Consider the following 25,001-nt stretch of genomic DNA (forward strand, 5'->3'; position numbering starts at 1 on the left):
TGAATCAAGCACTTGCCCGTAAAACTTGCGGCGGCGTAACGTAAATGCGATACGTTACGCCGCCGCAGATCTACCTGAATCTGGCCCCCCGTGTTTCATAGCAGTGACTCTGTTTTGAGTATTAGGATTTAAATGCAGCCTTGAATAGTCAGTACATAAATATAACACAACTATAATATTGGTTTAAGTTAAAGAGGTTATAAAGCTTCATGTGTTTTCACCTTAGTGCATTCTATGCATTAAGGTGAAAAAACACCTTGCAGTTTCCAGCCCTCCGAGCCCCGTTTTACTTACCTGAGCCCCGAATTTCCGAGGGCACAATCCCACGTTGTTCTCCCCGTGGCTGATCGGCTCTTCATTGGATAGATTGATAGCAGCACAGCCATTGGCTCCCGCTGCTGTCAATAAAATCCAATGACGCGGCTGCTGGGGGTGGGGCCGAGTCATACAATCGGCGGCTATGGACACCGATTGTATGACACAGGAGCACGCCCAAAAGGTAACCCCCTCAGGAGAGAGCTTCCCAGAGGGGGTTAGCTTTTGCAGGGAGGACTTGCGAGACCCACTGTGGGACCCCAGAAAAGGACGATTGGGGCCACTCTGTGCAAAAAAAAACTGCACAGTGGAGATAAGTATGGCATGTTTTTTTTTGTGAACCTTTAGTGTCACTTTACAGAGCCCAGCAGATCATGTTCAAATTTACTTATTTACCCATCCTATGCTGTGCTTTCTCTTTTGAAAACCCATAATGTCCCACCAATGTTGTGTTGTGTGTGTAATCTGTAGTAAATGAAGCAAAGATTGCAAATACATTTAAAAAAAAACAGATACAAGATATTAATTTCAAAAACTCATAATCTTTACAAAAATTACTTAAAAACATAAAAGTTTCCTTTTCATATTCGCATTATACTCCTAATTTATTTTCTAATATTGCTTACAATGATTTGCAGCCATATTTGAATTTATCTCTTCAGAAATGTATTTGTGCTTTTTACATAAGCCTTTCAATAGGTGCACTTGTTCAACTGTAATTATGTCAATGCATTTAAATAACCATGTTTATTACATTACATTTGAATGTCATGAGCTGTATTTTATATTTAATTAGTAATGATTTAAGGTTGAAGTTATATGTATTTTGTTAACCCCTCCACACAGTCTTATGTTTTTTGTCCCTGTTTAAACTCCATCATAAATAATTTTAATTTCACCAACAATTTAAAAAAATGATATTAAGGTTATATGTATTCAGGTCTGGTGAAAATTCTTATTCATATGATATATTCATCTGATTTCCAAGTGCTTTAACAATTATACAATATTTTTATCCTATTCAAATAAATGTTATTAGGTCTTGTTATTTTATTTTATTCTATTCAGCAGTGCAGTATTAAAAATCTTTCTGTATAAACGCAGGTTTTATGTTTACTCCTCCTATTACCTTTTTGGTTGCATATTGATTTAAAAGGGTACTTGTATTCTTTTCCAGAAATCCAAAATTCCAACTTATGAAAAGATGTGGGCCTTCATGAATAGCAGGAGCCAGTCGGTGCTTGTCAAAAATAATGAAGAAGGTATTCAGCGTGTACTCACCTCTGATTATGCCTTTCTAATGGAGTCAACAACCATTGAATTTGTCACGCAGCGCAACTGTAACCTGACACAGATTGGAGGCCTTATAGATTCAAAAGGTTATGGTGTTGGAACTCCCATGGGTATGTATTGTGTCAATTATTTTGTCTTTGTTCATTTATCTTAGCTGGCACAAGAATAAAAAAAAATCATTTTTTTTAGTTAAAACATATGTTTTTCTAAATGGATATAGCCTTAATTTTTTTCCTAAATACTGACAAACCTTGGTGGGCAACTTTACACTAAATTATTAATTATTTAGGAGGAAAAAATTGCATATATATAATTGTGTCTCAATTCAAAAATGTATTTCTAATATAATGGGTTTTAGGCATACTGTATTTTATACATAGAAACATTTTTCTAAGTTTGATGTGACTCTTGTTGTCACTATTAGTTTTTCCTATCAAACAGTATAAACCCTGATATGGTTTTTGCAACTAAATGGATAGCATTGGTTTATGCAGGTAACTTGAGTTCTTAAGTTCAAACACAATAAAAGCTAATTTCATTTTTTTTTTTTGTTAAATTTGTATTTGTGAAATTATTGTTAAAATTAGGCATCTTATTATTGGGTTTATTATCCTGCTTCTCCATTTTTCTCTATATTTATTAAACATGACAGGCATTGAATAAAAACATGTTCTTACATAATTTTATGTATAGTATTTAGCAAAACATTTACAAATTTAATTATTATTGTTGTAGGATGTTTTCTCTGTATATTTTTACACCAACATCAAATAATTTATTAAATATCATATGCTGTGGAATAAAGCCACGCCTGTTGGGAACTCATATTATTATTTCAAAGCATTATCTATATTCAAATTCTTTTTGTTCTGTCACTTGTAAAAAGCATTCATCAAAGGCTAAACCAAGTCTTTCATGAAAGCTCTTCAGTGCAGTTGGTACAAGTCTGCCAATTCATCAAAGGCATAAGAAGAGACTCTAATTGATTGAGAACATAGCAATTTGCAAGGGTGTACTGTAACTGATCAGTGTAAGAATCAGCTTGCCTAAATGGGAAATAAAATAAGGTTCCATAATTCTCCTAGTGGTAAAAGAATATGAAAAGCCAACAATGTAACCAGAATGTCCAAAATATATGCAAAGTAACATTTGCCTATAGTACGCTTTGCACTGCTTATAAACCTGATCTCTTAATAAAATATGTATATAGGTATATGTATATGTGTATATACATAGTGTAAGTGATCATATTTAATTAACGAGTTCACAGAGAAGTAATCCAGATGCCAAAGTGTGTATGAAGGGCTTTCTGCTTACATTTTATCATCATTGCTGCAGCAAAAACAAACAAAAGATGTTCCCTTGCAGGGGTAAGTCTCTTCACAGTCAACAAACATTAAATGGTTTTAAGCCTCCTGTCTAGTTGTGAGATGACACTGGGTCTGCTCAAACCTTCAGACATGTTCCATCTCAGAATGTTTGCAGTCCAACACACAAAGCCCCTATTAAGCCCAAAGAAAAACAAATGTTGCCCCTGGTGGGGGAAAAGATATGGCCAATACTAGAGGGACCCATCACTGCCACCAGTTTATCTTATGAAACTCTACAACCTAGGCAGTAGGAAAACTCCATCCACAACTCTTCCCTGGACAGACAAGGGCTGTTTGTTACATACCCACCCCTTCTGTTTGAGCATTAACTACCGAAAAGTGGGTTCCAGAGCATGCATTTGCGTTTTTCTAAATACAACCCACCCAACTCTCCACTTAGAAAAAAATAAATCCTGGAGGACCAGGAAACAGCAGGAAATCATTGAATAGCGCTTCTTGGCTTGCGCAATCGGAATAGACCATGGAGAAAAAAGCAGGCACCACGGTGAATGACAGCAGAATGGTTATCATTTTAATAAAACAGTGAAGTACAGCCATAAAACATGACAGCATGTTTTCATCCGTTTAGACCTTAATCATGGCTACCATATGGGCATAACAAACACTTTAAATCACATATATGTGTGAAACCCAATGAATATATGCAAATAACATAATTGTACAAAGAAACCAAAATGTTATTATGTGAGTCCAGTACAGTCTCTGCACGTGAAAAGTAAAAAAATCAATAATTGCAGTGAAAAAAACTTTTTTTGCAGCAACTTCAGAAAATATGTTTAAGTAAAAAACACCTCTGCTGCAGTGACCAATACAGGGTATGCTCTCAACCTATTATACTGACCCTCACAAAAAAGGTCCAAATGTGCTGTTGTATAATCAATCATTTCTAGCACACCCTCTGCTTGATCTTCCAGGAATAAGCCTTATAAACTCCACTGGACCTCTAATCGTCATCAGCAGTTCAGGTGATGGGTGGATGGGTCAGTGCAAGTTACATGCTCATAAGACAATAGAAATTAGCATTTTGCTCACTCGTTTTTTTTTCATAAAAACACCAATAAAATGCCACTCATATTAAAAAAGGAGAAGAATGCGTATATCACTTTACACATATATACTAAATTAAGAATAAGCTTAATAAAATATACATAAACAACCCCAACAGAAAAAAAGGGGAGAGATACTATTAATAAAACTGCATTCCCCTTCACAATCCAAAGAACAACAAAAGTTATTTAGCCTCATGGATAGTTGTGAGATTACACTGGATCGGCTCAGAGTTGCAGAAGCAGATACTTGGAAAACACCCCATACCACATAACCAATGTGTATGGTGCTGTATGTCGCCTCCCTAATATTAGAGTGTATACATTATTTTAATGGATTAATAGAAGGAGGATGGTGTAACGTATGGGAAGGGGGCTTGTGAATGCCTGGAAATAGGTTTTAACTGTAAGTGGAAAAAGTTGGTCTATGTTTTTTGTCAAATATGCCTATATCAAAAGATTAGCTGAGCAGAGTGATAAATCCATTGGCAGGCAACACAGTTGACATTTTCATATTTCAACTGTGTATTCAGCTGTCTGCCTGGACTTCAGCTTTAATGCATAAAACTGTGCCAAATCATAAACCATGTCCAAAAAAAGTTTTAGACAAAGCATATGGAAATCCTTCATTTGCTTTTTTCGACATGTCTGTTAATGGTAAATGTTTAAAATGTTGTTTTTTTTTGTTTGTTTTTTTCTGGGTTATACGTGGATTCTCTCATATGTACTCAGCACTGGCAGAATAAATTGTCTTCAATAAATGCAGGAAACAGTGAAATGGTTTCCATGAAGCTTAATAAATGCCTGATCCGCCATTAATTTAATCTATCCCTAGGAGCAAACAAAAAGCAATTTGCTAGAAATGGGTTAAAACTCATTCTGGTGTCACAGTATAAATCAGCTTCCCTGTGTACTATAGCAGATGGAAATGCAGCATTTTTAATGCAGCCTGCAGGTGTTTTGAGCTGTGTCTCTGATCACAAAAAAATCAAGCAATTTGTGCTTTGTACTGTGAAATTAAGCCTCACATCATTCCCACTGTATATGATAGTGTTTAACACCTAGTATTTATAAATATGGAGAATACTCAATATTTTGCATGTCTAGAAGACTTTCTAAACTAATATTTTTTTTTTTCCAAATATAAACTATTTTAGAGCTATAGCTTAAGGTTTAACATAATTTGTATTAATAAATATATTACAGGGTTGGAAAAAATAAATTTACATATATATAAATGCTACAAATTGGATCTCTGTTCAATCTCTGTGAAAACATATAGTTATATAGACATGTAAAGTAGATATATATTTATTCTCCATGAAAGCCTAACGTTCTATACATATATTATAGACATATATAAGATGGACACAGGTACCCATTCTGTGTGCAAGAGGCATTTGTTTTGCTGTCTGCACCTGCCCCCAGCTGCTTGGAGGTGGATGCTGAAGCAGCAGCTGCACAGTCACATGTCAGGATTTGACAGCTATGCAGGAAAAGGTGTACAGCCCCCAAACACACACTGTCTGTGTTTGGCACTATGCATCATCTCCTGATTCCTGCACAGCTGTCAATTTTTTAAGATGCAATTGTGTCTGTACAGCCCATGCATCTGCATCCACCTCCATAGTCTGTCCGTAAACAGCTGGGGGTAAATGCAAATGCCAAAACACACGCTCTGTGCATGCAGTATAGGTGCCAGCACCCATCTGAATGAGACCATATATACAAGTAGATATCTGTTCAATTTCTATCCAAACAATTTGCCTCTGGGTATGAATGCTGCTTGCGCAAAACAGTGCATTAACATGGGCATTCAGAATCTGCTCAAAATCCGCTCAAAATCCATAGATACCTGTAAGTCAATATTCACTTCTGGTTATGAACATGTATGTACTCTATTGGGCTTAAAGCAAGCTTCAAAAGACCCTGCAAGCTTTCTCTTTACTGTATACATTTTACCTTTCAAAATCTTGTAATAATGGGTAAAAAACCCTTAATGTACAGTATATAAAAAAATATAATTGTCTTAAAATAAATAATTGCTTATGGGGGCAGTTATGAGAAATGGCCCTCTCCAAATAGGATATTGTGCTAACCCTGTAGGTAAATAAGAAAATCAGAACCTTTGCTAAGCGGAAGAGTGGGTTTGATAAAATGTTGGCAGCGTCTCCTTCCAAACAGGGCCTCTGTAAACAGATGGGATTCCCTTTCTGGCAAATTAACCACTTAAGCCCCGGACCATATTGCTGGTCAAAGACCAGGCCACTTTTTTGCAATTCGGCACTGTGTCGATTTAACTGACAATTGCGCAGTCGTGCGACGTGGCTCCCAAACAAAATTGGCGTCCTTTTTTTCCCACAAATAGAGCTTTCTTTTGGTGGTATTTGATCACCTCTGCGGTTTCTATTTTTTGCGCAATAAACAAAAATAGAGCGACAATTTGGAAAAAAATCTATATTTTTTACTTTTTGCTATAATAAATGTCCCCCAAAAATATATAAAAAAACTATTTTCCTCAGTTAAGGCCGATACATATTCTTCTACATATTTTTCGTAAAAAAAATCGCAATAAGTGTTTATTGATTGGTTTGTGCAAAAGTTATAGCGTTTACAAAATAGGGGATAGTTTTATGGCATTTTTATTAATATTTTTTTTTTACTAGTATTGGCGGCGATCAGCGATTTTTATCTGTACTGCGACCTTATGGACACTTTTGACAAATTTTTGGAACCATTGGCATTTTTATAGCAGTCAGTGCTATAAAAATGCATTGATTACTATAAAAATGCCACTGGCAGGGAAGGGGTTAACACTAGGGGGCGAGGAAGGGGTTAAGTATGTTCCCTGGGTGTGTTTTAACTGAAGGGGGGGGGTGGACTGACTTGGGGAAATGACTGATTACACACACAGCTCCTGGTTCTCGGGCATGTGCGTCGGCGTCAGGGGCGAGCGGGGGGCCCTATTGGCTGAATGGCAAGATGACACAGATCTACGTGATCTCGCCCAGCAGAGCCGACCACGCGGCTGGTCGGCAAGTAGTTAAATAGTAATCTAATCAAAGTAATTGGGAGCAGAGGATTTAGTGCAACCAGCTTATAACATTAACCACAAGCATATAGATGCACACCAGTATGGAACTTTTACAAACTTTAAGTAGGAAAAGATTAATAATAGTACATACCTGTACATCCAATGTACAAACAGTTATTATCAAGAAAGTGTCCAATAAGAGTCCTGGTGGAATTATGTACAGTGTTATGACGTTATTAATAAAGATACCTCCAGAAAATTTTTGCATCAAAGTTCAGTTGTAGGGGGCCCTGAGGATGATCTTTGTGATGGAGACCTGGAGAGAAGATCAGTGATGATGGGAGGTCTCCCAACTGTTGTTCAACCAGCTTGAAATGATGCTACGTACTGGCAGAAACAGGTTCACATACTAATGTACTGGAAGGTGACAACTACATATATTCAGTAGCACAGACCTAGCTATATGGCACTGTGCATGTGAGATAATAACAATAGGATTCAGAAACACACTCAAGAAAAGTGAAGTAAACCATTTGGAAAGATTTTCTCTAAATGTTGTGATGAATATTTGAATGTCTTTTTTGTCTTATGCCGCGTACACACGATCATTTTTTGGGTTCTAAAAAATTACGTTTTTAAGGGTCTAGAAAAAACAAATTTTTTTTTAACCCGATCATTAAAGCAGCCTTGCTTACACACGATCGTGAAAAAAAATGCTCTAGCAAAGCGCAGTGACGTACAACACGTACAACGGCACTATAAAGGGGAAGTTCCATTCGGATGGCGCCACCCTTTGGGCTGCTTTAGCTGATTTTGTGTTAGTAAAAGATGATTCACGCTTTTCAGTCTGTTACAGCGTGATGAATGTGCTTACTCATTACGAACGCTAGTTTTACCAGAACGAGCGCTCCCGTCTCATAACTTGCTTCTGAGCATGCGTGTTTTTTTCACGTCGTTAAAGCCCACACACGACCATTTTTCATAACCTTAAAAACGACAACGTTAAAAACGTAGTGAATAAATAGAGCATGTTCGAAATTTTTAATGCCCATTTTTTAGATCGTGAAAAATGCTCTTGAGCCCACACACAAAGTGATTGTAAAGGGATTTTTTTTTAAATAACAACCATGTTATACTTACCTGCTCTGAGCAATGGTTTTGCAGAGCAGCCCTGATTCTCCCCTTCTGAGTTCTCAGACTCCTCCCCCTTGCTGAGTGCCCCCAGAGCAAGAGGCACTCATGCAGGCTAAATACCAAGCTGCACTCTGTGTGTCCAAAGACACACACAGCACAGCTTGGTCCCACTCCCTGCTCTCTCCTCACAGGCTGTGATTTGTAGCCAAAGGAGCTAATTGCTCCCACTGCTGCCTCCATGGCCAGTGAGGAGAGAGAGAGCAGAGAGAGCTGCTGCTCTTGGGCACAGTGCTGGATTAATAATGGGCTCAGGTAAGTATCAGGGGGCTGGGGGATTTTAATTACAGAAGGGTTTTTTACCTTAATTCAGAGAATACATTAACCCCATACCTCCCCCCATCCCATAACTTCCATACCGGGCTATTCTGGCACTTCTCTTCTGTAAAAATCATATTTTTTTGCTAGAAAATTACTCAGAACCCCCAAATATAATATATTTTTTTATCAGAGACCCTAGTGAATAAAATGGTGGTCATTGCAACTTTTTACGTCACACTGTATTTGCACAGCAATTTTTCAAACTCATTTTCATTTTTTTGCAGCATTTCATTTTTTTTTACAGGTTACCAGTTTAGAGTTACAGAGGAGGTCTTGGACTAGAATTGATTTGATGCTCTTGCTCTAATTCTCACGGCAATACCTCACATGTGTGGTTTGAATGCCATTTACATATGTGAGCGCTATTTACGTATGCGTTTGCTTCTGTGCGTGAGCACATGGGGATGAGCAGGCTTTACGGTTTTTTTTGGAATGTAAACATCCCTTGTAATAGGAATGGTGCATGATAGGTCCTCTTTATGGAGAAATGTGGATTCTATAAGACCCCACATCTCTCCTCTAGGGTGGAAAGACCAAGATAAAAAAAAGAAAGCCTTTTGGAATTACTCTTTCAACACTGGAGGGTGGATTAGCCTTCAAGTGGTGCACTATTTTACTTATCTTATGAATCATTTGGTAAACCTTATGACAGCTCATATGACATCCTAGTTGCATATTAAATATTTTTTCTTGCACCCTTATAATGTGTTAAAGTTTTTAAAATGTAATTTTCAGGAGTAAACTTTCCTAGTTATATTATTCATTAGTCCATTGTATATTTTGTTGATACAAAAAGTTAAATTGGTATTTAATTATTAGATCATTTAATACCATTGCCCTAAATGAGGAATCACATGTTGTCCAAAACCAGTTGCAGTATATGATTTTTATTAAAGAAAAAAAGTCTAAAAGTGCATTGAAAATGCCTTCTAAGCACCAGTGGAGGAGAAAGCTAGAACGGTTCAGCTGTATTGACTTTCCTTTGCAAGTTGCCCAATGATGTTGGCTCAAACTTGTCTTGCATACACACGGTTGCACAAATGTTGTCGGAAACGGCACTATTAAAGGGAAGTTCAATACTAGTCGTGTTAGTAGAAGTTTGGTGAGAGACAATTCAATCCAGCTTTGTGCTTTTCAGTCCATAACAGCGTGACAAATGTGCTATCTCCATTACAAACGCTAGTTTTACTACACCGAGCGATTCCGTCTCGTATTTGATGCAGAGCATGCGTGGAATTTTGTGTGTCGGAATTGTCCACACACGATCAGAGTTTACGAGAACGGATTTTGCTGTTGGAAAATTTGAGAACAAGCTCAAATGTCCGATGGAGCCTACACACAGTTGGAATTTCTGACAAAAAGCTCCCATCGAACATTTGTTCTTCATTTGAAATTCCGACCGTGTGTATGCGGCATTACATTTAAACTGCCCACTTCTTTTGATGTAGTTTACCACCCACATCTTCTCAAAAAAATAATCCAGTCCCTTAGCCTTCATGACTATGCTGTCTGTTGGTTCCCCTCTTACCTATATCATCACAACTTATGTGTCAGTTTTACTTCCTCCTCTCACCTTTCGCTTTCATTAAGGCCCCCCTTTAATAGTCCCATTTTCTGTCTACACCTCCTCCCTGAGCCAGCTAAGATTTTTCTCTACTTCTCTGCACTCTCAATCACCTAATCAATAGATGTCACACCACTTTATAAAACTTATGCCGCGTACACACCATCACTTTATGTGATGAAAAAAAACGACACTTTCTGTGAAGTAAAAAATGACGTTTTTGAAACTTCAATTTTCAAAGACGAAGTTGCCTACACACCATCGTTTTCTCACAATGATCTAGCAAAGTGAGGTTACGTTCCACCACGTTTTACCATTGAAGCTTGCTTCATAAGGAGCTTCTGGGCATGCGTGGATGAAAAAACGTCTTAGAAAACGACGTTTTTTGCTACACACGGTCAATTTCTGTGAAGTAAAAAGTGCACTTTTGAAAAACGACACATAAAATTTAAGCATGCTTCAATTTTTTTTGGTCGTTTTTTACAAGACATAAAACGACGTTTTCCCCCACACACAGTCAATTAAAGTGACGTTTTTAAAAACGTCATTTTTTTTCATCACATAAAGTGATGGTGTGTACGCGGCATTAGTCTTACCAAAGTTGAGCTTATACATTTTTCTGCCCCCTTCTTTGACTTCTCCATTATGATCAATGGCACATACATCAGTCTCTTCCCTCACGCCAGGGGTGCTATGTGTAATCCTGGACCCTGACCTCTCCTTTCAGCTCACTTTCAATTACTGTTCAAATCTTGCCACCCTAACCTTTGCAACATCTACAAAATAGTTCCCTTGCTTACCAATGACACCACAAAGCTACTAACTCACCCCCTGGTTTTTGCCTTGGCTATCGCATTTTCCTCCTCATTGGCAAACTTTTACATAAGCTATCCCCCCTTCAGATTATCATAAATTTAGCTTACAGACTCATCCACCTTACCAACATGTCTGTGTCTGTTACCCTCTCTGTCAATAAAATTAAAAATGCTACTAACAGCAAACAAAGCCATCCATGACTCTGCACTGAGCTATATCACCAACCTTGTCTCAAAATATCAACCAAAATGTCCTCTTTGTTCCTTCCAGTACTCCACATTTATGTTTCCCTTGTCACCCCCTCCTGTGCTCGTCCCCCATGATTTCTCATGAGCCTCTCTCATTCTCTGAAACTCCTTACCCCCAACCCTTCCTGCTATTTCCTACTTTGTCTGCCTTTAGGTGATCCTTAAAAACTCATCTCTGCAGACAAGCCTATAAACATAATAAACTGTAGTTTTACTTTCTCTATATTCTCACCCCTCACAATTATTACCTTTTGTATAACTTGACCTTCCCTTTTAGACTGTAAACATTCATGAGCAGTGCCCTCTGATCTCTCTTGCACTGAATTGTATTTTAATTGCACTTTCTCCCTTTTTTTTAAATGTTGCACAAACATGGCAATATTACTTTCTGCGTATTGATACAGGCTCAGAGCCACAGGCCCCCATGCTTTTGTTATATTTCCGACTGCACAGGCTCTCAGATGTCACACCAGCAGTTTATTTAACTGTGAGGTTATTTCAGCACAAATATGTGTGCAATTAAATATGTAAGTTGATATCAAGAAAATACAACAAATATTATTATTAATATAAAAAAACAATATCTGTATATATTGTGCATCACTACCCCTGAAGTAGCTGCTGGTTTGTTTTGGGTTACCTCTGTTTCTCCGCTGTCTATGGTACTTGATGAGAATTGTAGTAAATGGAATGTCCACACAACAGGTGTCTTTTCTGTGCTTTTATTACCCAGCCGGGTAAAAACAGTAGAACTTGGTGAAGTATGAAGAGATAGCAGAAATGGAGAATGACAGATTCAGGTGTATGTAGATGGGAAACAGACCCGCTTCCAACGACAACTTTTGTTTCACCACTCTAGCCAGAGTGGGTATAGCACATCTGGACAGGCCTCTCTCACCAGCCTGGCAGCCAGAATGTCACTCGGAACTTGGGGTTAAGTCTCTGCCACAGGCCCTCCCAATGGTTGAAAATAATGTAGATAATAGTGGTCCGGAATCCTCCTTAACAGATTCAATACCCGGATCTCCTTCGGGTAGTTTTGGTTAGGTTACCGACTGATAGACGACCAATGTCCATCCTCTCAATACCTGGTTTCCCATGGTCCCCGATGGATAGTCAGGCCCCTCTTGGAACACCAGCCTCTCTTGGCACTCCTCAGGCAGACCTCATCAGATTGGGGACCCAGTCGATCACTGGGCCTCAGCCGCAGATCAAATGCTCTGGGCCAACATGGTCCTGGAACAAGGAACACTGCGTAGCACGCACACCCTGGCCCGGAACGCCATTTGCCGGGGTGCCGTGGTATGGCTACCCTGAAGGTGGGTGCAACACGGGAAGAAGACCCAAGAAAATGGCGTCTGGTCCATAAATACCCCTCCCCAGCATGCACAGCGAGGAAACCTCCTTCTGGTAGGCTGCTGGGAAGAAATATCCAAACCCTTGACTCCACTGCTGCCACCTGTTGGCCTGGGTTGTTATCAGCACCCCAGAAACGACAGCATGAACCCACAGCACAGCCAAAGCTGGGACAGAGGCTTCAAATTTAAACAAATTAACCTGGTCAGAGTCACTTAACTCTCTGACCACCTCTAAATTTACACTAGCACCGGTTCTGAAAAGTAACCAGGCGCTACAATTGCTGCTGGCGCCAATCAAAGTAGAACTACTTTCATTTTGGATAGAGTAAGGAATGATTATAACCCCTGCCAGATTTTTTTGTTAGCAGTGTCCTATTGCAGAGCTTTCCCTTCATGTCCAGTTCCATAGGAAGTGAGGGGAATCCCTGCAAATTAAGAGAATGCTTTGGGGACCCCCATGTAACCAGAACTAGTGTCCCATTGGAAGATTCTCCTCTGTTTACATTTGTCTGGAGCTGCCCCTAAAGGAAGGGTTAAAATATATGTCAGGCTTTTATTTATGTGTGTGTCTCATTGTGGAGATCCATCTATGCCATCAGTCATGGAGACCATTATAATCTAGCACAAAAAAATAAATAAATGAAAACTTGTGTGTCACTGACAAGATTAAAGATACATAACTTCCATATTGGACAAGGGTGCCAGTGACAATTTTTAAAGGTGGGCTTTCACTTAACTTTTGGGAGATTTCCACTCACATCATTTCATGTGTCTGGAACAGGAAGTGAAGGGAATTATCTTCAATGAATAGACATACAACAGTAAGAAATACCTGTCCATGCTGTACTTAAAACAAAAATATTTGGGTTGCAGTTTAGTTGTAACCAATATACAGTATACAGTTAAACTACCTTGGTGGAGGTTTATTCACCTACTTTCAATGCTATTTCCACGTTTGATTGTTCAGTATTTACTTTTACCATTCACATTGGGACTTTATTTATTTATTTACACTTTACTCATATGTATTTGTATATCATTTTATTTATTTATTGCATTGATTATGCACGTATATGTTCAGTTTGTGTTATCAGATTTAATTTAGTGCAACCTTATTCCCCCTTTTTTTCCTTACTATTATTTCATGAGTATCGCATGTTTTTAGGTGTCGCAGCTTTGTTTTCACCAACACTTTTTTTCAATGTATTTACATTTAGCGCAGTATAGCACTTTTTTGTAAATGTACACAATTATGATCAGTCAGACGCAAGCTGTATTTTGAGAAGTGCTACCTTGTGCGGTGATCTTTGTGAGTTTACTCCTTTATTACTTTAGTGCAAGATCAGACAGAAATGTGATGGAGCAGAAAAAGAATTTGCTTAGTTGCTATGGGCAACACAGGCAGAGGCATTGTATTCATTAGACATTTGTATTAATAAGCACAAATAGCTTTTTAGGTACCCTTACTATATATATATATATATATATATATATATATATATATATATATATATATATATATATATATACCGTATATATATCTCAAGATTAGCAAAAATGAATTTCCACAGCTTTTCCCACTTTTTGACATTTGCTACTCTACATGTGTTTTCTGTATAGAATACAATGTTCTAAAGGTTTACCCTGCAAGTATTAATGCTACTGAAATTGAAAAGCTTGTTCTAGAAATTGTGTTACGCACCTGTATTTCAATTATGCTAGTCATGTGGAAATTATAGCAGCATTGTTGCACTGAGTCGAGCTATTCACTATGAAATGGAATCTCTTATGGAGATTCAAATGTGACTAGCCTGTACAGAGATGTTTTGATTAACATCTACAGCCTCGTTGCATGCTGTGTGGCAGCAGGAAGAGTTATGAAATTGTTAGCATGAAGCCACATAAAAGACAAACGATAAAACATGTGATTGCTTTTGGAGATTTTTATGTAGATCCTAGTTTTACTGTTTTTAAAGCAAGGAAGCATTTATTGGTCTATATTCTTTTTTTTATATGTGTGTACTTACCAGCCACAATCTTATTTTCTCTTCTTTTATAAAATAGCTTTGTCATAGCAATACCTTTTTACAGTGTACATTGGAGCAAGCTTAAGCTGAATGGTACATCTAAAGCTGAACTCCAGGAATAGTCTATCTTTTTTATTACATTAGGCCAGCTAAGTTATATGTAAATATGTATATGACACATCCAGAGGGCTACTGGGGATTCCTAAATTCAACATAGTAGTCCTTGCCACATATAGTAAGCACTCTCCTACAGCAGTATATTCCCATTCCATTAAAACAAAAAAACATTCTCTGATTGTAAGAGGTGTAGTGGAAGGGTACAGTATATCTACCTTCATTGAGTCAGTGATTGCCTTGTATTCATTACAAAAATGAAAGACAGTTTCTGAATGATGGAGGTGTCGAGCAAGGGACTGTCTGTCTTCAGGTGCAGCAGACAAGAAGTCTCTGCAGCAGAACCCAGAAATGGGCAGCATTGTATGTAGTAAGGCTTACTATGCTGAATGTTAAATAGTGAGTAGGAGTATTGGCTCCTTTCAGAGATTGAAATAGCTGGGAAGTAGGGCAATGTTATTAACAGAGCTGTATCTTGGCCTAGGCCGACAAGCCCTAGGCCTAGGGTGGCACTTTGCAGGGGGCATCGTTTTGATTTCAGTGGGCAGGGGCGCTTTAAGAGCGGTGTATTCACCACTCCTAATACGCTGCAAATAAGCTACTGGCAGGACAGGGTGGGTCTTAAATAGGAAGGGGTGTGTCCTTGACAGGAAGGGTGGTTCGTATTTAAATTAGGAGGCGCATGAGTTTAGTCAGGCCTAGGGCAGCACAAAACCTAAATACACCTCTGGTTATTAATATGGATGATTTTCAATATCCTGCTATTGATTGGGCAAAGGGAACTGCACAGTTAACAAAGGCGTACCATTTCTAAAATTGCTAAACAATTTCATGGAACAGAAGGTGGAATCCTGAAGAAGGAAAAATGCTCTAATAATATGGATAATTTTGATTAGCCTGATATTGATTGGGCAAATTGAACTGCATAGTCAGCAAAGGCTTGCCATTTTGTCAATTGCAGGACAAGATCATGGAACAGATGGTGGAAACCCCAGCAAAGAAAAATGCTCTATTTGACCTTTTAATTTAAAAAAACACAGAGGTCATTACAGATTTTCAAGTTAGTGAAACGTTGGGTAATAGTGATGGTTTAATCACATTCCCTAGGTTGCAGGAAAGAGAAGCATGTGGGTATAACACAAACTCTAAATTTCAAAAAAGCTAACTCCAATAAGCTGCAATCCTTACTACACAGCACTCAGTGAGACTATATACTGTATCTGTAACAAAGAGCACACAGAGAAATTGGGAGTGTTTTAAAGTTGAATTAAACAAGTCCATTATTCACTGTATTCCTCTGGGTGACAAACATAAAAGAACAAAATTAAAATGATCAAGAATTGTGGTACAAAATTACCATCTGTCGGTACCATACTCTGACAGTACAAAACACCATATACCCCTATCTACCAATGACCTGTTCCTGATGTGGACTATACCCTGGAGATAAATTACCTTTTTATGGTCCTGCCCAGCCTTTGGATGCCTTCTGGATCCAGGACCACAAGATAATTTTCTTGAATTCTTATAATTCTCTCTCTTCTATAAATCCCAAATCTCCAAGGTTCCTTCACTTACTGTATGTCAGTACTAGGATTCCTTTAGGACCCAGCACAACTCACCTGACACAGCCTTTGCCTGGGAAACAACAGTGATTGGCCAGCTCACCTTTAAATCACCTGTGTCATCATCGAATCTGTGCTTGTGATAGAGTTACCTTTGTTTGCCACTGTGTGAATCAGCCTGACATTCTGCTCTGTGTATTTCGTGTATGACCCGGCTCGTTCGACCCTGTTTGTTCGCTTCTGATTCGGTACCGTTTGAACTCTGATCTACCTGTGTATGACCCAGCTTGCCTAGACTACGCTTTGCCTGATTCTCCTGTAGTACATCCATCTGCAGTGGTGAACTACAAACACCAGCAAACATTCATCCGCAGCGGTGAACTACAAACACCAGCAAACATCCATCTGCAGCGGTGAACTACAAACACCAGCAAACATCCATCTGCAGCGGTAAACTACAAGTCCCAGCTGATCTGCTCATCTCAGACCTGCTCATGGTATGTGCTCTTGTTCTTGAACTGTTTACATAGTTAGCACACCTGAACAGTTATCTGCTCTTAGCCTGACATTATCACGAGCCATCAATAAAAAGGAAAACCTATCATGGATCCTGAGCAGGCTCAGTTGTTTGCACAGGAACTTTGCCGTTTATCCCATCAAGTTCAGGAAATGGCCACAGAGCTCACCAAGGTGCAATCTCCTACTACAACCGTTACAAAAACTTTGTCTGAACCAAAAATTCCTTTGCCTGGCTGGTTTTCTGGTGACCGTAAAGGGTTTTGCAACTTTAAAAACAGCTGCAAATTATATTTCAAGTTAAGGCCATCCTCGTCTGGCTCTGAAACTCAGAGGGTTCAAATCATTATCTCTCTGCTACAGGGTGATCCCCAGGCTTGGGCCTTTAACCTTGAACCAAACCATCCAGCCCTACTAACAGTAGATGCCTTCTTTGAAGGCCTCGGGTTGCTGTATGATGATCCAGATCATGCTGCTACTGCAGAATCAACCCTGCGTAACTTGAAGCAAGGAACTACCACAGCTGAAATGTATTGCTCAGAGTTTCGCAGGTGGGCCCCGGAATCTGGCTGGAATGATGCAGCTCTCCGCAGACAGTTTAGAATAGGTCTTTCAGATGCAATTAAGGATGCTCTGGTCAACTTCTCCTACCCAGCCTCACTGGAGTCTAGCCATTAGAATTGACCGACGCCAACGAGAGAGGAGGCAAGAACAAACTATATACCTCCCTTGCCACCTGACCATTCCACCACCAGTGCCAGTCCAGTGGAAGAACCTACGCAGTTAGGCTCCACCCAGTTATCTGCCCAGGAACACACACGCCGGCGTAACATGGGACTCTGCTTATATTGTGGCCTCAGGGGTCATATGCTCCGTTCGTGGCCTACATGTCCTGGAAACTCCAGGACCTAGGTGATTATGGGGAGGTCACCTTAGGTCTGCTTTCATCTCACCAGGTGGACAATCGTATACTTTTACCCACTGTTATTCACTTTGGGACAGGGACTCATGAACTGCTGGCCTTGGTAGATTCTGGAGCTGCTGAGAATTTTATTGATAAGACTCTGATTACCCCTTTCTCCCTGGAAACTCATGCGATAGATTGCCTATTACGCCTGATTTCTGTGGATAATCGGCCTCTCTCACAAAATCTAGTGCTTCAGTCCACCAACCCCTTTCAGTTACAATTGGGGGCCTTGCACTGGGAGAAGATTTCATGTCTTGTCATTGACTCTCCATCCACTCCTTTGATCCTAGGCCTTCCTTGGCTTCAGAAGCACAATCCCGTAATTGACTGGCGAACAGGAAATATTCTGGCTTGGTCCAATCAGTGTAAAAAAATTGAACCCAGCACCTGTTCGACTTGCTACCTGTCAAGTGGGAATGGAACAGATTCCGCATTGTTATAAGGACTTTCAGGATGTGTTTTCTAAAGGGATTGCTGACACTTTACTTCCTCATCGCAGTTATGATTGTCCCATTGACCTCTTGCCTGACACTACACCTCCTCGAGGGAGAGTCTTTCCACTGTCTGAGCCAGAGAATCTTGCTTTGCAAGAATACATCCAAGAAAACCTAGCTAAGGGTTTCATACGTCCCTCTACTTCTCCTGCAGGAGCAGGTTGCTTCTTTGTCCCGAAGAAGGATGGGGGACTAAGACTTTGTGTTGACTACAAAGGTCTAAATAAAATAACTGTTCCAAATCAGTACCCTCTTCCTCTCATCACAGAGTTGTTCTCACAAATCCAGGGAGCAAAAATCTTCTCCAAATTAGACTTAAGGGGAGCCTATAATCTAGTGGCATCCGTCCCATAGGTATCAATAAGTGAAATGGCCATAGTCAAAGATATGTATGTATCTCCTAAAAATAATAAAGCTTCATCAGCAAAAATAGCTATTCTTTCATCTAATCCATTTCTGCGAAGTCCTACAATATCCGAACAGTTTTGGATAGCCTCTGCCAATGGCTCCACAGCCAACGCAAAGAGGAGTGGATACAAGGGGCAGCCCTGTCTCGTTCCTCTTTCCAGCAGAAATGGAGAGGAGACGGAACCATTAATCTGTACTCTTGCACTCAGGGCGCTATATAGCAGTTTTATCCACCTTATAAATCGTGGTCCTATTCCAAATTATTCTAGACATGCGCATAGGAATTCCCATTCTATACTGTCAAATGCTTTAGTTGCATCTAATGACATGATGGCTCTATTCCCTTTATTGTCTACAGGTAACTGTAAATTTAGAAACAGTCGTCTGAAATTATTGGCTGCTGATCTATTTGGAATAAAGCCAGACTGATCCCGATGTATTAATTTACCGACATAGTTTGAAAGTGTACCTGCTAATATTTTTGCCAAAAGTTTGACATCAGATGTCAACAAGGAAATTGGACGATATGCGTCAGGCTTAGTTGAATCTTTTCCTGGTTTCAAAATATAGATGATCACTGCTTCATTCATCGAGGGGGGCAAAGACCGCTCTTCAAAAGCGTGGTTGAAAACTGAAAGTAAGTCAGGTAGCAACACCTCTCCATATATTTTATAAATTTCCCCTGGTAGGCCATCTGATCCCGGTGATTTATTATTAGATAGGTTTGCTGCTGCGTCTCTCAGTTCCTCCATTGTTAGTGGGCTCTCTAATACCTCTTTTTCCTCTTCTAGTAATCTCGGTAAGTTAATCTTCTGTAAGAAGTGTTCAATATCCCCTTTCTGGCCTTTTTTCCAACTTTTATATAGTTCATGATAAAACGTCCGAAAAACCTCCAGGATCTCGGGTGAATTATTAACCTTCCTATCTAGGGAGTCTTGAATTTGTGTTATAATAGTAGTGGGGTGCTGCGTCTTAACTACAGAGGCCAATACATGTCCCGTTCCCTCTCCCTCCTCGAAATACGGTTGCTGAAAAAAAAATCTTTTGTTTTCAGCTCTCTTTTTAGCTACCTGTGCATATTTTTATGTATCCATTGGGTTTGGTTATCTTTAGTGGGGTTAAGGACATACGATGATTTAGCTTGCATCATGTCATCAGCCAATGTTTTTTCCCATTTCCCAAACTCCTTCTTTTTTTGATATTTGAGAGATAAAAAGTCCTCTGAGATAAGCTTTCTGTGCATCCCAGTATATTAAGGGTGACACTGTAAATCTATCTATTCATTTGCTGAAAATTTTTCCTTGTCAAAATATCTTTATTTGTGATTGACAAAAGATTTGTTCAAACATTGTAAGATGAAAACATTACAATTAGGGTGAAGATTCGTTCATAAAGATGTTATCTCGAAAGATTTCAAATAACGTTAATAAAGCAACCTTAGTGGAAAAGTATATACCATTCTTGTAGCATGTTAATTCTGTGGTAGTATAACTTGTAAATAAACTTAATGCCGTATATTCCAAACTGATAAACCCGATAATTAAGTCTATTTATCTTATCTTGTCAAACCGTGGAAGCTTCATTTTCCCGTTGTCCACCTAAGATTACTTAAGCAAAATATATACCGAAATCTTTGAAGCGATGAGTGGAACAGAAGAAAAAAGAAAGAAAGAAAGAAAAAGAATAAATAAATAAATAAATAAAAAAAAAAAAAAAAAAAAAAAAGGTGGGGGGAAGGAGGGGATGCATAGTTCAGGGGAGTCTGCAGAACCAGGCCGGGAGGCAACTTTACTTGAGCAAGGAATGCAGCTATTGCTACGATGGCTGGGCTACCAAGGCATCATCACATCATCATTAAATGCATTTGACATTGTGTAAGTGATCCAGGGTTTCCACTCTTTTTCGAACTTGGTAATCGTGTCCGAGTCTATGGCAGACATTTTGGCATGAACCATTGATGTATTTGTTCTAGATATAACTTCCATTACTGACAAATTTGGGGATTTCCATGCTTTTGCAAGAGTTTGCTTGGCGGCTGTGAAGAGATGCCTAATAAGTATAAATTGTGTATGCGATAATTCATCAGGTTTTAAATTGAGTAAAGCTATTTTGGGGTCTAGATGAATATTCTTTTTTGTCAGGGTGTTAGCCAATTGAAATATTTCCAACCAGAATGTCCGCGCTTTCGGGCACGACCACCAGACGTGGTAATAAGTTCCTGTGTTAGAGCATTCCCTAAAGCATAGCTCAGAGTAATTATGTGTGTATTTAGCTATTCTAGCTGGCACAAGGTACCATCTAGAAAGCACTTTATAGTTCGTCTCTGACGCAAGTACATTTGGGGATGCTGTTTTAGTGTTAGACCATATTTGGCTCCAGTCTGAGTCACTCAATTCTGTTTCCAGGTCCTCCTCCCATCGGCGGACATATAAAAGTTTCTCGATGTTGGGTTGCGTGGTTAGTTGGGAGTAAAGGGTAGATATCAAGCCTCTTGCGTGCGGGTCTTTTGTACAAAAGGTTTCAAAAACTGATAGCTGAATTGGTAGGGCAGGTACGTCTGCCATGGGTAAAAAAAAGTTTTTAATTTGCAGGTACCTGAATAGTTCCTTTTGAGGGATACCGTATGATTCACATAGTGTAGGGAAGGGGATCATGGAGGAAGAATTAAATTTTTTTTTATGTTTTTGGATGCAATCCCTTTTCACCCATTCTTTGAAAGTGCCGGGGTAAACCCATGCTGGGTAAAAAGCCGGATTCTTGAAGAATGAGAGTAACGGCGAATGTGGGGATTGTAGGCGATTCTTGGTTTTAATTCTATCCCATAAGGATAGTGCGTGCTTAAGGACGGGATTACTTATATGTTTACGTAAGTTTGGGGTGATCCAGAGTACGTTGGATATTGAGATAGGGTCGCATTCTAACGCTTCTATAGATATCCATAGTGGTGTCTCGTGCGTTGCATGGTATTTCGCTAAATTTGCTAGTTGTGCTGCTTGATAGTAATGTAAGAAGTTGGGATAGCCTAAGCCTCCGTTAGTCTTGGGTAAATGAAGGGTTTGGGGTTTAATTCTTGGTTTGGAGGAGCCCCATATGAAGGATGAGACTCTTCTTTGGAGTATTCTAAAATAGTAAGCCGGGACAGGGATGGGAAGCACTCGAAAAAGATAGAGTAGTTTTGGTAGGATTGTCATTTTGATGGCATTTATTTTACCAAACCACGACAGTGGAAGTTGGGTCCAGGATTTCATGAGGTTGGTTACTTGTTTTTGCTGAAAATTTTGAATCTGTAATTTAATATAGTCTGAAGAAAGAGATGTCACCCAATAGGGATTAACTTTCCATAGCTTGTCCCCCTTATTGATCTTAAAGGAGAAGGATACAAACAAAGGAGAGTGGTCTGATATTCCTCTAGCCTCATATTTAATCTCACTGAGATAAGGCAGTATAGAACGGGATCCCAATGCCAGATCTATTCTCGAGAGAGATTTGTGTGTACTTAAAAAACAAGAGAACTGTCTAACCAGTGGGTTTTGCAGCCTCCACAGGTCAATCAGACCCATCTCCTTTATATATTTAGCGAAAATCGTAGAACCCTCCGGATATTGTTAATCTGATACAGAAAGTGTTTCAATTGATCATACACTTATTAAAATCTCCAATTAATAACCAAAGACAATCTGATTTATCAGATACAAACATAATAAATTATTTCAATATTTCTGGTGTGTAAGAAGGAGGGATATAGATATTTGCCAATACACAACTCTGCCCCGCCACCAAACATTCCAGAAAAATATATCTACCCTTATCATCCTTCTTAATATGTCTGCATTTAAAATATATTGTATTGGCTATGAATATAGATACCCCTCTAGAATATGATGTACATGTAGAATGAAATTGGGTTCTAAACTGCTTATTCCTTAAATAGTGTACTGTACTTGGGAGTAAGTGAGTTTCCTGTAGGAATATTATCAAGGGTGTAGCTCTTGTCAAAGATGTAAAGACTGCTTGTCGTTTAGAGACAGAGCCCAAGCCTCTAACATTCCATGAAACTATTACATCCTCTTGAGAAATCTTAAAGCACTATCTTTATCAAGTACAACTTCAGTTATAGTTAGCCAAATCATATGTAAAGGGATGGAGGGAAGAAAAAGCATAGTAACACAAAGTCAACATAAATTTTAACTCCAGTTTTAACTAGTTTAGATAATCTATCCATACCATATAAAAGGAGGAGAAGAGGAGTAGAGTCACAAAGATAGCCCTTAGTGCTAGACAGAGGGATTAAGTTAGTACGCAAATACAGATACAAAGACAAACATATATACAAAAAAACAAAAACACACATCACAAAAAAAAGAAAGAGTAGAATTAATTAAAGAAAAAATAATAAACAAAAAAACATTCATTGGGGTTTTATGATCCAAGAGAGCCCCAAAAAACAGAACCCCCCGACCCCTTTGTTAGAATACACCATCCCTCTCTCTCTCATCTGTTTGCCCTCTCCAACCCACCCCCTTCAACATAGCCGAGTGGAGAAGGGAGGAAAACAGAGCGGAGGGAAAAAAAATCAATTCAAATCCCTTCAGTTCCACTCCCCCCCCCCCCCCAAAAAAAAGAAAAGAAAGGGGGAGAAGAAAAGCCGAAGCAAGTTTACAGAGATGTTATTTTTTTCTTCCACCCTAAAAAAAAGTCAATATAACAGTATATAATTGGCCATCCAAAAAACTGCAAAAAAGCTATCTTAGGGAATTAATTTGGCCCTGTATTCCAGCCATTGGGATGCTAACTCTGGTGAAGTAAAAAAAAAAACGTATTGTCCTTAGTCTTTACTCTCAATTTTGCTGGAAATAACATTGCGTAAATCAATTCCTTTTGTCTCATCCGTCGCTTTATCTCCATAAATCCTGCCCCTTGGTGCTGCACGCTAGCCGAAAAATCCGGAAAGAAACTAATTTTTGCACCGTCCAGTCTTATGTCACCCAGTTGTCTAGCTCTTTGCAATATTATATCTCTATCTTTATAGTTCATCATATTCAAAATAAAAGTTCTTGGTTTTACATACTCTCCCTCAGATGTGGACCGTGCAGCAACTCTATGTGCGCGCTCTACTGCAAAGAGGGGGGGTGAAATGATCTCCTCCCAGAACTTCTTTAGGCCATTTTCTATAAATTCTACTGGCTTATTGCCTTCAATCCGTTCTGGTAACCCAACCACCCTAATATTGTTTCGTCGGGAGCGGTTCTCCAAGTCCAAACGAGAGTCATATACCGATAATCGTTGTAATGTTTTTTTCTCTGATTTCATGATTATCTGTAAGGAATCTTCAAGTGTACTTATTCTTTCTTCCGCACCTGATATTCTTTCTCTAATTGTATGTATATCTTGTCTTAGCAGACCTATTTCCTCCCTCATTACCTCTAGCTTTTGGGCCAGAATATTCACAGAGATATTACATCTGTTAATTGCTTTCATAATATCTGTCAGCGTAGTTACATGTTCTGTATTAGGGCTACCTGGGGTGGTGTATCATGGAGGTCACTCTCAATAGATGATTTACTATTTATTTATTCAGAAACTACCCCAGCTGCAATGGCTTGTTTATCGTTATCTAGATCTTTGTCTGTGTCTCTTAGTTCATGACTTGGAGCAGCAGCAACTGAATGCAATTCTTCCCTAGGCAAAGAAGCAACAGCAGCAGGGGTATGGGCAAATTGTTCAAGCCGGGCTGTTATGTCTTGCTGTTTATTTTGAGACTTTTTTAGGTGCTTTTTCTCTGAATTGCTTTGTATGGTGCCATCATTAACAGTGTATTCCTTATTCCCCACATCTTTCCTCTTACTGTGTGTCATTATTACAGACTGGAATTCAGATATATTTGCTAGTTGCTTGTTGTCACTCCACTCACACCAGTCGCTGTACTTTGTATTTTTTTATACTTTATATTTTTGCTTTCACCTAGTGTCTGCCTAATTATATGTTGAGGAAAGGAGGAAAGCAAACCTCAGTATACCTGCTATTACAGATATCTCAGCAACTCCTCTGAAAATGTTATTTTTGCCAAGCAACCATCCACAATCCTCAATAGGGTATTTCAATCCTCTCACCAAGGGAAAAAAGGGGAGATTATTTACCCTGGGTTACCCTGGGTTACATAAACTTGCTAGCTTGAGAGGCAAAGGCTTGAAAAGCAAAAACGTTCTGTTTATATATTTTTATTAGCCACCAGGTTTATAAACAAAAAAAAAAGTCCACAAGACTATATGCTGACAAGTATTTTGTTGGTTACCTGAAGTCCTGAGCAGAGATGAACAGAGATGAGGTCTGGGA

General features: G+C 39.0%; 1 protein-coding gene across 2 annotated transcripts in view; it reads left to right on the forward strand.

Annotated features, from left to right (window-relative positions):
* Positions 1-25,001, forward strand: part of GRIK2 (glutamate ionotropic receptor kainate type subunit 2) — an 843,393-nt gene that overhangs the window by 759,476 nt on the left and 58,916 nt on the right. For both annotated transcript variants that reach the window (XM_040350159.1, XM_040350160.1), the window contains exon 15: positions 1,493-1,718. In XM_040350159.1, the coding sequence (XP_040206093.1) occupies positions 1,493-1,718 (226 nt within the window). The remainder of the gene's footprint in view (positions 1-1,492; positions 1,719-25,001) is intronic.

This window comes from Rana temporaria, chromosome 4, assembly GCF_905171775.1.
Source record: "Rana temporaria chromosome 4, aRanTem1.1, whole genome shotgun sequence".
Classification (NCBI taxonomy): domain Eukaryota; kingdom Metazoa; phylum Chordata; class Amphibia; order Anura; family Ranidae; genus Rana; species Rana temporaria.